The sequence below is a fragment of the Drosophila biarmipes genome, chromosome X (assembly GCF_025231255.1).
Source record: "Drosophila biarmipes strain raj3 chromosome X, RU_DBia_V1.1, whole genome shotgun sequence".
Lineage (NCBI taxonomy): Eukaryota > Metazoa > Arthropoda > Insecta > Diptera > Drosophilidae > Drosophila > Drosophila biarmipes.
Window position 1 is genome coordinate 16,311,838 of NC_066611.1, and position 15,451 is coordinate 16,327,288.

General features: G+C 44.2%; 1 protein-coding gene across 3 annotated transcripts in view; it reads left to right on the forward strand.

Annotated features, from left to right (window-relative positions):
• Window positions 1–15,451, forward strand: part of LOC108022014 (homeobox protein cut) — a 73,613-nt gene that overhangs the window by 30,485 nt on the left and 27,677 nt on the right. For all 3 annotated transcript variants that reach the window (XM_017090854.3, XM_017090855.3, XM_044093461.2), the window contains exon 2: window positions 11,245–12,414. In XM_017090854.3, the coding sequence (XP_016946343.3) occupies window positions 11,245–12,414 (1,170 nt within the window). The remainder of the gene's footprint in view (window positions 1–11,244; window positions 12,415–15,451) is intronic.

Consider the following 15,451-nt stretch of genomic DNA (forward strand, 5'->3'; position numbering starts at 1 on the left):
CCGCAACATTTGCAGACTCTGAAACCACCCACCTTATAGCCCCCTTTCCCGATTCTGTCTGTATAGATGCTTTTTTCCCTTGTTTATCCGCGAATTTTTTCGAGGGCTTATCTCGGTTTTTTCGAGTAGCTTTAAGTCAGCTAAACAACCTCGAAAATCAGGTCAAAACTAAGCCCGCGATTGGGGGCATTCGAATAAAGATAGGGCACGTATGGGAGGGGGGCGAGATATAACCCATTATGAAGCATCAAATTATTAAGATTTTTTCTATGAAATCTTGGAGCATTCCCAAACAGAATTAGAACTGACTAGTACTATGATAATATATGGCAAATTGGGCCATCAAACTATTTAGAATTGTACAACAAGCGATTTATCCCAAGAGATAGCATTGTATTCCAGAGATCGTCCGACGTCGTCTTGCAATTCTCCTCGCTTTGTTCTGCCCTGTCTGCTCTTGGTCTTCTTGTCAATTAGTGAAAATCGAATTAATATTGTAATACTTTAATGAAATAATGCATGCATCATGCCAGACAGAGGACCGAAGACCGGGCCGGGGCCGAGGAGACTGGGAGCAGGCGACAGTTATTTATGCGGAACGACAAGATGAATCTGAATATGCGAAATGTCTCTCCGCTGCGCCGTCTCCTTCCACCGCATAATAAGTGCAAAAAAGGCCAAAAACTAAAGTTGATAAAAATAAACGAGAGCCACACATCAGACAGACGTGAAAATACAGGCGGTAGAGTCGGCAGGGCCAGGGGTGTAGTTGCAAAAGAGCTGAAAGGGGGGGGGGGCTTCAAAAAGGAGTGCGATGTCTCGTCTCTTTCTGCCCGCCATCTACCCGTCTCTTTCGGCAAGCCTTTGTGCAACTTTGTCAATTGTTAGGGCGGTGACACTTGAATTCTACGGAGGTTTGGTGCACATGGGCGGCGAGGGGGGCGCTCGACTAAATGGCAAGGTGTGGAATGCGTGTATGACAAGAATTGATATAAAATATGCTAATTGCCTTCTGCAGATAGAAGAACTGTCGCAGTGCACGAGCTCCAGTGGTTTGCGGGGAAGTCCTTTCGGATATTTCACATACATCATATCATATTTTGCCTAAAAACTTAGTTCGTTAGGCTCTCCACTAGCGAAATTAGCAACAATTCCAAAGTGCTTAATTAGCCTTCCATTGACTTCATTATCTAACTTGCGAGCTGCACATTAACTCATCATATCAGCTGAATGACGTTTCATTGCAAATACTTGACTTCGTTCCCATTTAGCCAATTAAAATCGCCCATTAAAATAGCTATCGCAAACACTCTCCCCCTGCTTTTGTGTTGGGCTTCTTTTTGTGAGTTGCAACAAAGTTGCAGTTGGTCTCCTGCGAAACATAGAAAACAATTGCAATGTCTTCCGAGAGACGGACCCCGGTACGCCATTTATGTGAATTATTGGCAAAAATGCATAACGGCAAACAATTGAAAATGCAATCAAGTGTTGGCCAAAATGCCTCATCAGTCTGCCATCTCGGCCTCCGACTCTTTCACTCGCCTTTTGCCAAACGACGGCGGCAACATTTGCATGCCCCAACAACTACAGCAGCAAACACAAGAGCACCAACTACAGCAGCAGCAGCACCAACTACAACAGCAAACACAAGAGCACCAACTACAACAGCAAAAGCAACCACAACAACAACAACAACAACAACGTTGCCAATTAATCAAGAAATTCTTAAATAATTATTTGCCTATTTTTATAGAAGAGTCGAGGGATATGAAGACACAAATGCATGTGCAGATGTATGAATATGCATATATCCCAACCGATATGGGGAATATGGAGCAGAGGCGTAGGGGCGCAGAAGGGGGGCTGCATTATAGACAGCCGCTCTGGCTGACTGAGTGACTGGCACGACGACATCGTCTGTTGGAGTGTAAATTTGTTGTTGCCCCCACTCTCGGCTACAAAGTATATGGTATTTTGATATACATATACAATCGCAGATATAGGATGCACTGAAAGAAAATCTGGAGAGTTATGAAAGATCACTGGTAAATGTTTACTGAGCATCCAAAGTGGTTTTCTATTGTATAATATTTAAGGATTAAACTAAAGTTGGTTTCAAGTCATCAGAATAAGATCCTTTCCATATGTATTTAGACCTTTTTAGAGGTTTTCTGAAGAAAGGAAGTGCCTTTCGTATAGCTAATATGTTACATATCTAGAGATCAAAAGATCACTGATAAATGTTTACTTGAAAGATATCAGATAAAATGGTTTCAAATCGTCAGAATAAGATCCTTTCCATATGTATTTAGACCTTTTTAGAGGTTTTCTGAAGAAAGGAAGTGCCTTTCACCTTGTAAAACTGTGATATAGCTAAATATGTTACATTTCTAGAGATCATATAAAAGGTCTTTAATAGTAGAAAGCTCTTTTATATCATAATGATCTTCACCGTTATGAAATCCAGCCTGTGACCCATATATTTCTCCCTCTGTACATTATATATACATATCGTATATGCATATTTGTGTCTGTTCATTAGCCTGATATTATATGGGGAGAAGCATGCACTTTTCGATTTTCATTTCTGTGATTTGTGCTCGCCCTCTCGCTCTGGCGCGCCACCTCTCCTGCTCGCTCGCTCGCTCGCTGCTTCATTGTTGTTGTAAAAATAAGTTGCCCGCCAGCCAGACCCCCCCCCCCCCCCACCTTAACCCCATAATGCTCCCTTTTCCGATACGTTCCTCCGGCCATACAAACAAATTTCTATGAAGCATTGCAGTTAGATGAGCCGTTTAGTGACAGTCAAGTCGTTGAGGGGGGGTAGAAAATACAAAAAAAAATGCAAAAAAACCCCACCGGGCAGCCGGGTGTTAAGGGGGCAGGGGTGCTCTTCAGTGCGAATCAGTGGCATGCATTTTTATGCAGATATATAAACAAACGTATGTACATACATCGAGTGGCTGGCTGGCCGAGTGCATTGCCATCGCCATTTGCGGGTCGACTAATAATAATAAATATTCCTACAGAAATTAATTAACATCAGCGGCGGCAGCAACAATGGCCAGCAAAGTGTTAAGCGAGCTCTGGCATCTATAGATTGTTCTGACTCACCGAGTTGAGGTTGATAAAGAATTGATTTTGCCTGGGGTAAAGTAGTCGAACTTTAAATGTGGCCCAAATGAAGCCGGCAATTATTCAAATTCCAATTAAGTGGCTGGCACACACATACATATATGTATGGGATTTTGCACCCCCAAAAATTAACCCCTGCCGCTGCCCCTGCCCCTGCCCATGCCGCTGCCTTGGAGAAAATTCCGAAATGCCGCAACTTGTCTCGTTTTGTAAATAACAAATCAGGCATTTATAAATGATGTGAGCATAAAATTTTGGCGCCACCACCCCCAAGAGTTCACCCCTAGCACCACAACGCCCCCAGCCGCCCCAAACTCATCGAAATTTAACCCACTAAGCTCCTCCGCTGGCAGCACTTGAAACAAAAGCAACTCTTTGGCAGCTGACACGCGCTGTTGTTTCACTTTGCCAGCAACCAAACTGTCGTCCTTTTCCGTTTTCCCCTCGCCAAACGAATTTTCCAAAGGAGTTTTCCTTCCCCGTCGTCGTCGTCGTCGTCGTCGTCGTCGTCGTCGTCGTCTCCTTCATACGTCTCTAATAAGACATGATTGTAATTAATTAAATTAATTCGTTTCGGTTTTAATACACGAAATGTTTTTCGATTTTGCCGGGACAGCAGAAGCCACCCCAATTTCCCAGCTCGACTTGGGATCCACACAAAAGGATTGCCAAATGAAAGCGAAAGATTTCTGATTTACGTTCTCAAATATTTGTTTGTCACACACTCTTTAGGCTAAGCCGGCGCAAAAAGGTGAGCTCTTCCATCCAGCCATCCAGCCATCTATCCATCCCATCTATAGAGATCAGAGACCCAACTTCACCCCCGCACCGAACTATAAAATCTTGTCGATTTTGATTAGGCAAAACTTGACAGGCAACTTTTGGGCTTCCATCGCCGTCGTCCTCGTCGTCGTCGTGGCTTTTCATTAAAAATGCCAACTGAGTTTTGTCTTTGGGGTTGCTTTAGTAGCAGAATTTTGAACCACCATCGCCTCATCCTCGGTTGCCTTGGTGTTGCCAGAGTCGAGATGGCGCAACTCGGCATAATGAATTGACATTGATTGGAAATTTTGATTGAAAAGGGGTCTCGTCCTTTTCGCCCATCGCCATCGCTGGAGCCGAGAAACTTTTCTATAAAGCGCCAATAATAAATTGCTTCATTTTCGGTTTAATTAAGAGATTTTTCATCAGACTGGAGGCGCCTCTTATTGATTTACTAGGCGTGTGCCTTAAACATTAATACGTTCATTTATATTAATGCCTTTGGTCTGATTAGGGCCAGAAAGGATTCACATCATATTTAATTGGGTATTCACATACGCAGGAAGGCAGGCAGGCCGGCAGGCGGTGCCTTTTGTGCACAACTGTACCACGGGCGAGAGCCAGAAACTGAAATCATTAATTTCGTTTAGATTTTAAAATGTCAAATTTTAGGTAATGCCCACAACCCTTCGGCCTGCCTTTTTTTTTATCCCCAACCGAAAGCATTTTGAGGCCCGCATAAAAATGTCAAAAATTACAAAGGTCCTGGGGGGGGGGGAGGTGGGTGGTGTTTTCTAATCATTATTTGTATGGCCTGACCGAACCGAACACACACATCCTTCAAAACCCCTTTCGGAGCCCACACAATGCCCACATATGAGTTATATTTATTTGTATTTGTCTGGGCCCGTTTTCTGCCTTGACTTGACCATCCCCAAACCCCCCTTTTGTGCCATGCTATTTGGTCAGTGTAATGCTTAATTATTTACTTAGCAAAAAAAGAGAACAAAAATCCTGACCGAAAAAGGCCTATCGAAAATGTGAGGTAGACAGAACAATGGGTCCGGCACACCCACCCACCCAGTGGATCACAAAAAAGGGTCATCTTATACATACATGTGTGTTGTCCAGCATTCATTTTTGATGTACGATTGGACGCGTTCTTTTTGGAAGGGGTTCTCGGTGGAAGGGGTTCTCGGAGGAAGGGGTTCTGGGTGGATGGGGTTCTCGGAGGAAGGGGTTCTACAAAAAAGGTATGCATACGTTATGTAATAATAAGGATAAGCCAAAAAATTATTATTACTTTTGGTCACTCAGTGTGTGGGGGACCACCCCCCCGGTCCAGATTCCAAAAGGGTTGCTTAGAAAAGGGGGAGGCTTTGCAAAGCCCTCGTTAATCAGCAAAAGTCTGTACAACTTGGTATATATTAGCAAAAGAAATTAGCATTTTTTGGGGCCCAAAAGAGGGGATTTGCTAGAAGTTGTGTTGACTTCAACTAAAATCTATGCATAGAAAAAGTTAAGATTCCTTTTCTTACATCACATACTGATCGAAATTCCGCCATTTGTATTTCCCCCCAGCTCTTCTGCTAACCCCCTTCGTAGCCCCCCACCTACGCCCTTGGCAATTAGAAATCCTCTAATTTGATGCCCACTCACACACACTCGCAGATGTTCGGGTATTATGAGCACTGTAACTGTATCTCTTGAGCCCCGCACACACACACACACACAGTGACACTTTTGGGTTGGTGGAAAAAAACGTAGGAACTTGAGTTGAACCCCGCCCCCATCGAAATTCTTTTTCGCTGTCATGTGACGCATTAAAAATCGAAACCACACCCCCCCCCCCCCCCCACGCAAAGTCTCGTCTTCTTCTTGCTTTGGCGCACGCATTAATCCTTTTTTCCAGCATCTTTTCACACAAAACAGACACATATGCAGGGCACGCGTGTACATAATCCTTTTTTGCCGGGGCCCCGACCCCCATGGCACGCCCCATCTTTTGAAGCGCCCCTTCCACGCCCCTGACTTTGCTCATCTTCGTCAGCAGCTTCGCATATCAAAGCTAATTTATATTTTGTATAGCATACATTTGGGCGTGCACGCAGCTTACAGTTACAGTGGCAGCGGAGAGAGAGCCCCCCGCCTCGGGAGTAACAGGGAAATAAAATAAAAACAGCAACCCCTTCTCAATGCCTGCTGCCTGATTTTTGATAAGTAAATAGAAAATGCTATAAATCTGCATATGTGTGTGTCGGGGGGGTGGCTCTGTGCGGGGCAATAAAAAGAAACAGAATTTTAAATTAGAAAATATTAGTTAGCCGAAAAAGAAGAGAGCGAGCTCGAATCTCTAACGGTATCTCGGCGAGTGTACAGTTATGTATTTGCACACACAGGCAGGTCTCTCCCCACCTCTCGCTCTCCCCTTTCCGCCTTTCTTTTTCTTCTACTCCTCCTTGTCTTCCGAGTCTGTGTGTGTGTGTGTGTGTGTGAGTGTTTTTTATTTGTGTGCAGACAGGATCCCCATATCATCGCCCCCCCTCTCTTTCAGCATCAATACATCATTTTCGTCTTTTCTCTTGCTCTGCCCGAGTGTGTGTGAGTGGTTATTTCCATATGTGTGTGTGTGTGTGTGTTGATTTTATGCCACTCTTTTCACTCTTTTTTTTTTTTGTTGCAGTTTTATTTATTTTCTTTTTTCGGGGTGGGGTTTGAACTCGTTCCTTTTCTCCGTGTGTGTTTTTGGGTATTTTTTGTTTAATATTTAAATAAATAATTAGCAAAAAGGGATATGCACATGTGTGCGTGTGTGTAATTTCCCAAGCCCCCCACCCCCATAAAAAAGCAGCCCACCGCCTCTGTGTGCGTTGCTAATGATGTTTGAAATTGTAAAGCAAATGCAAAGGCATGCCTCGAATCTGAGGAGTATTCTCCGGAGGGGGGGCCAAGCGATGAGTGGGGTTTTCGAGCTGAAGTTCCCGGCGTATTTAGTCGAAGAGCAGACCGAGCAATTAATGGATAGCAGTTGAGCTGCTTAAATAAGCCAGGGCAAGGGATTATTAAAGGGGATTGTGGCTGGCAAAGGGGTTTTAAGTTTAAACTTTAGATTTCATTTTTTTATTTTTTTTTTATTATAAGTGTGTTCTATTTAACTTCCCCTGTATACACACCATTTAAAAACATATATATCACCATTTGTGGCTGTCAAAGCGTCAGCTTAACCTCCATTTCCCATTTTTATTCTCTAACCCCCTCTTTGTCTGCGCCTAATGTCAGGCTACAATAATTTTTCGCTCTCATTACACACACGCATATACATATATACTTAACCCCTTATAGACATCTTCTGCTTTATCTTTGGCCTGCTGCTGTTTAATGTGTGTGTAATTGTGAAAAACGCTTTGGGTTCGTCGTCATCTTCTTATTTTCCTGCTCCTCCTCCTCCTCCCCCTTTTTTTTTTGTTTTAAAATGGGGATTGGGGGCATAGCTGGTGCCCCCTGACAGCCCGTCATGTCATGTAGGCGTTTAAGTGGCAGTCATGGGTTAAGGGAGGGCCTCTCCTCGAGAGTCCTTCGACTCTGGCAGCTAACTAGAAGGTACGGAAGGCCAGGCTTCAAAGGATTGGCGGCGTGTGCCACCTTAACCCCCCGCCCCCGCCGTACCCCAACTGTTGTTGCATTGATTTGCTTTGATTTATTGTCCAAAAACCGCACAATGCAGGGCCTCGCGTGCTAACCCCCTTCGTGAGTCAATGAATGTAGCCACAGCTACCCTTTTTCGGGCAACAGGGGGTTGAACGTGGAGGGCAGCAGCCGAAGACGAAGGCACTCGAGCTTAAGTTGAAGCACAATTCATAACATTGCCTTCGTACTAATTACAAAAAGTGCTCTCGCCCAAAACTCCCCCGGTAAAATGCAGGAAAAAGTGCGGCAATCGTCGTGAAATTCAGCTATCCAGTGGCTCAGAAGTCCCGAGGTCCCGTGGTCCCGAGCCCCTGACAGCAGCTGCTGCCACAGATTCTCGGGCCAAGGAGCGAGAAGAATTCCCCGCTCGCGGGCCTCGAGGCAAGCTCACTTCAGACAAACAGCTTGAGACAATGCCGCATGCTGCAACTCCAGAGGGTGTGGCAGAACGGGGTGGCACCGGGGGTTTCGGCGAATGAGTTGACATGTGCCAAGCACACGACAATTGCGAGCAAACAACTCAAACACACACACGGCTGTGTGGAGGGTACCAGGAAAATGAAATAAAATGAAAATAAAATACAGAATCAGAATCAGAAACAGGCGCTCGAAGTGGCATAAGGACCTTCGAGTTGGACTTGCCAATAGTTGATACAATTGCAGCCTGGAGTTCCTAACAAATGGGCCACAGCAAGGGGAAAAAATATTAAATTATTTATTACTAGCTGAAGTTTTATAGGAGGATATATTTTAAGAAAAAAAACATGTGTTCCATAGCTTTAATGGTTTCTTTCATTGAACCCATTCCCCTGATGTGAATTCAATTTTAGTATGACTGGAATTTTAACATTTCACTTAACATTTTTGGTTCGCGCGCGAGTGTTATTTTTTTTACCCCGTTTTCCTGTAAATTTCTATATATATATATACTCTTTTTTTGGAAAAGCTCCTTTGAAGTGGCAACCGGCAAAATATTAAATGAAACCCAAAATGAAAAGGGGAGCCGGGGCACGCTAAAAGGGTGCTCAATACGAAAAGCCTTGCCTTGCCATAAGCTGACCACACACACGGCCCAAAAGGACGAGGGCCATTGAAGTGGGCAGAGCCCCAAAAAGAAAAAAAAAAAGAAACAGGAAGAAGAATCCAAAAAAAACCCTCTCCAACTTGCAAAACCAAAAAAATGCCCGGCAAAGCCACCCGCATTTTAGTTAATTAACTCATTTGGTTGGCAACTGCTGCCGGGCCGAACTCCAGCTCAAAGTGGGCCAGAAATCGTTGGACGGCCGGGCATTAATTGATTTGCCCAGTCTCTCTCTCTCTCTGGGCAAGAAAACTATTTTCCGAGGTGGAAAAACCGGACACCAACAAGTGCCGCCTTTCCCACGGGGATTGCTTCGCAGTGATCGATTCTGGTGGTCCCTTTGGTCCAGCAAAAAGTCAGCAAAAGAAATGGAAACCGGGAATCGGAATGAAAATGAAAACGCAAAAGTTGCCCTGGCCCGCTCTATCTCTGTTGGCCATTATGAAAACAATTTTCAAGCTTAAGCAGCTCACGGGAAAATGGCAACAACAAGACACTGGCCGCCGCCAGCCGAGGTCTTAAAACAGAGCAACCACTGAACCACCAAGCGTGCCACCCAGGGCCACCCAGCGCCATCGTACACCACCCGAAGTCCACCCATCGGCACCCAAACCACCCACTTTCCAGCTGTCTGCCTGTGTGTCTGGCATTCGAAAGGACGTCGGCCGAAGGACAACGAAACTGCACCCAACCACTTGTCTGTTGTTTGTACTTAAGAGCTTTTAAATATCATAAATATATATCTATGCGATTCCCGACTGCCAACTCCCACCACCATCCGTTCCCATCGATTCCTTCGTAATGAGGATGATGATGTTGACAAATATGCCTGGCGGGGCAAGAAAAATGATTTGCTTTCTGCCATTCGGTTTTCCCAGGGATATTGTCATTAAGCGTGCTCGAAATCATCGAATGTCGAAGCCATTAGGGGGAGTTTCGTCAGGGAAAAATATACCTAAAGTGGTATTTAAACAAATAAACCGTTTTTAGTATTTTTCGGTATTTTTCCCAAATCACCCCAAATTCTAAAAATTAATACCCAACTTTTACAAAGCCCTATTATTCTGCTCATTTATACACTCTGTGTATCGCCATTAAGAAGAGTTCTGCGGGGAAAGAATATATTCAAGCTGGTACTTAAAAACTTATGTAATTTGCAGTATTTTTTCAGTATTTCTTTCAATTGGTTTTCAGTTAAGATATGATAACAAAATTCCTCTAATATCAACCTCCTTTAAACCATAACATCTTACTCCTTTCGCCTTTGTGTAATAAATTCCAGTTTAATTAAAAAAAAAAATAAAAGCTTAGTATATTTCCAGTATTTTTCTCAAGTGGTTACCAAAATTCCTCTGATATCAAATTCCCAACCTCCTCAGAACTCTAATATCTAACTCCTTCTGCCCATTTCTACACCCTGTGTAACGACTTCCTGCTTAACTTCATTCCGAGAATCGCAGGAGGCAGAGAGCGAAGGACCCTCATCGATACGAGGCAGAACTCTTGGCCAAGAACCGAAAGGCAAAAGGCTTAAAACTCACACCAAATAGTTTCTGCTAACAGCACTAGCCCATCGACTAATTTCCAAAGTTCTTTATTGCCTGCAACGCCCACCGAAGTCCTGGGTTTTTTGCTAGCTTCCGGTATTTATACAAATAAAATTGCACAAAAACCCAGAAAACCCAAAACCAAAAAAAAAAAGAAACATAGAAGAAAAACCGAACAAATCAACGGAAAATCGAAGCAAAAGTCATTGCCATTTGCTTGGGCCCGAGCTTAGGGAAAAATGGGCATTGCAATGGAAGGGAAGCCCTAAAACTTGGGGGAGATTGTGATTCTGGTCTGGGTCCCAGACTAATTTGCCAAAAAAGTTTGCACCGCATATTTTTGTAACCTTCTTTGGGAGTTCTCCACTCTTTTTTTTTTTTGGTTGGTTTCTGTTCTGTTTTGTTGTTTTAATTTCTCATTTGGCATTTTGCAGGCCGGAGAAAGCAGGAACCATCGAAGGTCAGGTCACTAATAGCAGGGGAAATTTTCAAGTTGGGCTTATCGATACCGACGATAAACTATAAATTTGTTGGTCCTGGACTCCAGATCCTTGTTGTTTTGGTTGCTAATGCAGACGGAAATACCCCGGAATGTTTTTTAAGCCTTCCGTCTGACTCCTTTTTGGCCTATTTGCCATTTGCCATTTGGTATTTAGTTTGTGTTTTGGTTGGGGCTTGGGCCTGGGCCTGGGCCTGGCGTTTTCTGGGGGAGGCCGAGAGCCCAACAAAAGTTTTTGCAACGTATTAATTTGGCTAAATTTAACCCGTAATGACTTTAAAAGTAAAATTAATGAGGGTCGATAGTTGGCTAAGGCAACGTGGCGATGGGCTGGGGGGGTGTGTAAACTTTTTGCTTTTTGTTCGGGCCAAATTTAACATATGTGCCTGACATTGCCCAGCTTTTCCAGCGGGGTGCTGACGGAAAATGTCAGCCCTATTTGTATATAATTTAGGGAAAATGTTATCTATGCAATTCAAATTGAAAAACAAAACAATAATATTAATTTTCTGGTTTTTCTTGATATTTTCCAGCGCGCTACCCTGGCCGAGAAGGAAGTGAACACACTCAAAGAGCAGCTATCCACCGGCAATCCCGACAGCAACCTCAACAGCGACAACAGCGACACAGCAGCAGCAGCAGCAGCAGCAACAGCAGCAACAGCAGTTGCAGCAGCAACCAACGACAGTGAGGAGGATCAGCAGCAGCAGCAGCAGCTACACTTGGAGGCAGACAGCGACAAGCTGCTGAACAGCTCCATTGTTGCAGCGGCCATCACGCTGCAGCAGCAGAACGGCAGCAATCTGCTGGCAAACACAAACACGCCGTCGCCCTCGCCGCCGTTGCTCAGCGCCGAGCAGCAGCAGCAGTTGCAGAGCAGTTTGCAACAGAGCGGCGGTGTCGGCGGCGCCTGCCTCAATCCCAAGCTCTTCTTCAATCACGCCCAGCAGATGATGATGATGGAGGCGGCAGCTGCGGCAGCGGCGGCCTTGCAACAGCAGCAGCAACAGCAATCGCCGATGCACTCGCCGGCGACAGAGGTTGCCATCCCCACAGAGCAGCCGGCAGTAACGGCAACAGGAGCAGCAGCGGTAGCAGCAACACCAATTGCAAGTGGCAACATCAAGAGCGGCGGCAGCAGCAGCAGCAACATCAATCACACCAGCAACAACAGTCACCAGGACGAGGAGGAGCTGGACGAGGAGGAGGAGGAGGAGGATGACGAGGACGAGGACGATGAGGAGGAGAATGCCTCGATGCTATCGAATGCTGATGACATGGAGCTGGATGCACCGCAAGAAACCAGAACTGAGCCAAGTGCAACAACACAGCAGCAGCAGCAGCAGCAGCAGCTGCAACAGCAGGATGCAGATCTTGAGGAGAGCAAGGAGGCGGGGCAGGCTTTAAATGTTAGCAATAATCACACAACCGATAGCAATAATAGTTGTAGTCGAAAGAACAACAATGGCGGCAATGAGAGCGAGCAACATGTTGCCAGTTCCGCGGAGGACGATGATTGCGCCAACAACAATACGAACACCAGCAATAACAACAACACCAGCAGCACCGCCACCAGCAACACCAACAACAACAATAACAACAACAACAACAGCGGCAGCGGCAACAGCGAGAAGCGCAAGAAGAAGAACAATAACAACAACAATGGCCAGCCGGCTGTTCTACTAGCTGCCAAAGATAAGGAGGTAAGTGCCAGCTAACTGGAGGTTAAGTGGTTGAAAAGAAATTCAAGTTAAGCTAGGGAAAGTTGACGGAAGGCTAGAAACAAGGATATTTCCGGTTAAAACTCCGTTAGAACTGTTAGAAAACGTTAACATGAGGTTAGCCAGCTGGATATAAACTTAACTAGAGGTTAGCTAGGGCATTAAATATGTAATTTTTATTAAATGTAGGTGTTAAAGTAGTTTAACAACACGTAAATCTATAAGTTATAAGTGACATTAAGTCAAAAAATGTATAACCTGAAGTTAACCCCTGGTTAGCCAAAATACTAACTCCGCAGACATCAAACCGCCGTTGTGTGCGCAGCGAAAAAAGGGCCAACTTTAAGTGACTTTTTAATTTAATAAACTGTAGCGGACTAAGGTCGAATATCCTTGAGAACCCAAACCAGACAATTACCCAGCGCAATGAAATGTAAAACCGTTAAGATTAGACAAACGTCGCCGCCCACACCGGAATTTGGAATGTGCCAGAGTTTGTGTGTGTTTTGGGGGCCAAAAAGGATGCCAGGGGCTGCCAAAAGGAGTGAAAGAAGCGTTAAAATAAAAAAAAAGGCGGAAGCTAAGGAGAGGAATTCCAACCGCAGACGACGACGCACGACTGACCGACCGCCGTCCCCTCAAACCAGAGTACGCACAATTGAGAAAACACTTGCACAAATAAACAAAAACCACCCCCAACCCCCACACACTTTTCCACCCACTCGGCCACTTTTCTTGTAATTTTCTAGCCAAACAGAAAAAATGTTGCCCGAGTACGACGAGACCGAAGCCGAAGCCGGAAAAAATGGAAAACACAAAAATTGTACAAGGCAAACAAATGAGCGGCGGGACTTTTGACTTCTTCTTTACACGCCCAAGAACAAGAAGAAGCGGCAAAAAGGGACAAACTGGCTTTATAGAGCAACAAACAAAAAAAAAAGGGCCCAAAAACTGGGAGAAAAAAACGCATACAGCCAGGGATTTGAGCCTTTCTCCCTGGGTCCTGTAAAAATCCACCCAACACCAAGCCAGGGGAAAAAGTTAGAAGGAAACTTTTGCGGCAGGCAAATAAGGACGGGTGCCACCCAAGGACAAGGACTAAAAACACGGGGGTGTAAAGTGATATCATTAAAATATTGACAAGACAATTTTTACGCCTACAAATTTGTTGAATGCCTTTGTTTACCCAGTGCCGGAGGGGAACGGGTGATATGGTGTCAGGACTTAATAAGTAGGGGTTTTTGAGTCTAAAATATATTATATATAGCTTTATAAGCAGCATTCCTAGGTTTAGGTATTGTAATTGAACCTATTAGAGTATTTAAATATACTTAAAGAAAACATTTCTTGGTAATACCCATACCTCTTCTGTAGACAACCTACCAATTTCCCTAATGTAAAAATAAGAACAAATCTTCCCCTCTTTTCCCATTTATATATTCGTTCCCTTTGTAACGCTGCACACCGCATTGAATGATTGCTTATCCAGAAAAACCACCCGTGAAAAGCTTCGACTTGAAGTGTTTCGTGTGGCTTTTTGTGCTGATTTGAAGATGTGCACACGGGAGTGGTGCATTGCATTTTAGCATCAATCATTATCATTTGCCATTAAGTGCAACAGCAGCAGCAGCAGCAGCAGCAGCTTCTTTTCCATTAGCAACCCCTAGGTGTTGCTTGAAAAAAAGGAAGAAAAAAGCAGAAGAAGCGCATTTCTTTAATGTTTTATCACTTCACTTGGCCAGACTCCCAGCCACCCAGCCAGTGGCTTACAAGGCGGTCTGCCAAGGGGGTTTTCGGAGCTCTAAGTGATTTTTAAGCACGCCTTTTGGTATGGCCGAATATATTGACCTGGAGAGCAAGAATATATATTACTAAATTTTTATAAAAAATTATGGCGAGCAGGTGCTTAAGCCCCCCTTGCGGCACCCCTGACCTAGCGCGCGACTTTGGCTTTTAGCCCGCGTTTTGCTGGCGTTTTGTGCGCGTTTTCTTATTTGAAATCCATTAAAAGCTATTTTTGCCGCCTGCTGGTGGGCCCAAGCTCATTAGTTTGATTACTGGCGCCCGGGCGACACCTCTGCCGACCCCCCTCCCCCGCCCCCTGCGGAAAAAATGAGACCTCCCCCTCTTAACCGGCGACCATGCACAGCTGTGATAAATGCACTCGACTGACAACTAAATCACTTATGAGCGCCGCTGTGTGCGTAGATTCAGATTTATCTGTTACACATGTTCATAAATATGCGACAATATTTTTGTGTCCTCGAAGCGGCAGCCAAAGATGATCGACAGGAATATGAGCGGCGAGGCCCTGCAAGCCACAGTTGTGGCGAAACTAATAGGAGTTCTGCGGGAGACAACAAAAATATCTAGAAATAATTTATTATATTTATAAAAAATGAAAAGGTAGTATTTCTAACCGCATAAAATGAATGTACCCCTTAAATTATCATTTTTTGCACTGCTAGAATTCGTAGTTCAACTGTTTGGGACTGCGGTTTTTGCCCAGAAATCATGTTAAATGGAATCGCAACAGTTGTTTGTTGTTAGAGTCGAAGTGCAGCACTCCCCACTCGCTGTGCGTTTGTTTTGGCTATGAGGCATGTGTTTATTTTTTCGCAGAAGTGCATTTTTATAGACAAAGTGCTTTGGGCCGCGTCTCGCTTCCAAAAATAAAACGCATCCAAAAACGAAGAAAAGAACTAATAAAAAAAATAATCAAAAAATAAAGAGCAGAAAAATTAAACGCTTCTTGACAGCGCAAACAAATGAACAACAAATTAGCAGCCAGCACAGCTTCCGCTTCGATTTCGTTTTTTTTCCTCATTTTTTTATTTTTTTTTTTTTTGGTTACCAATACTAAGCACACATTATTTTCAAACAAAAACGACACGTTCGGTGGCACTTTGTTATTATTCGTTTTTTTTTTTTATCACTTGCGGGCAAACAAAAACAAATGGCATATGCGGAAAAAACCAGCGGAATACAAGAAATGTATTTATTAAATAACATTCTCGAT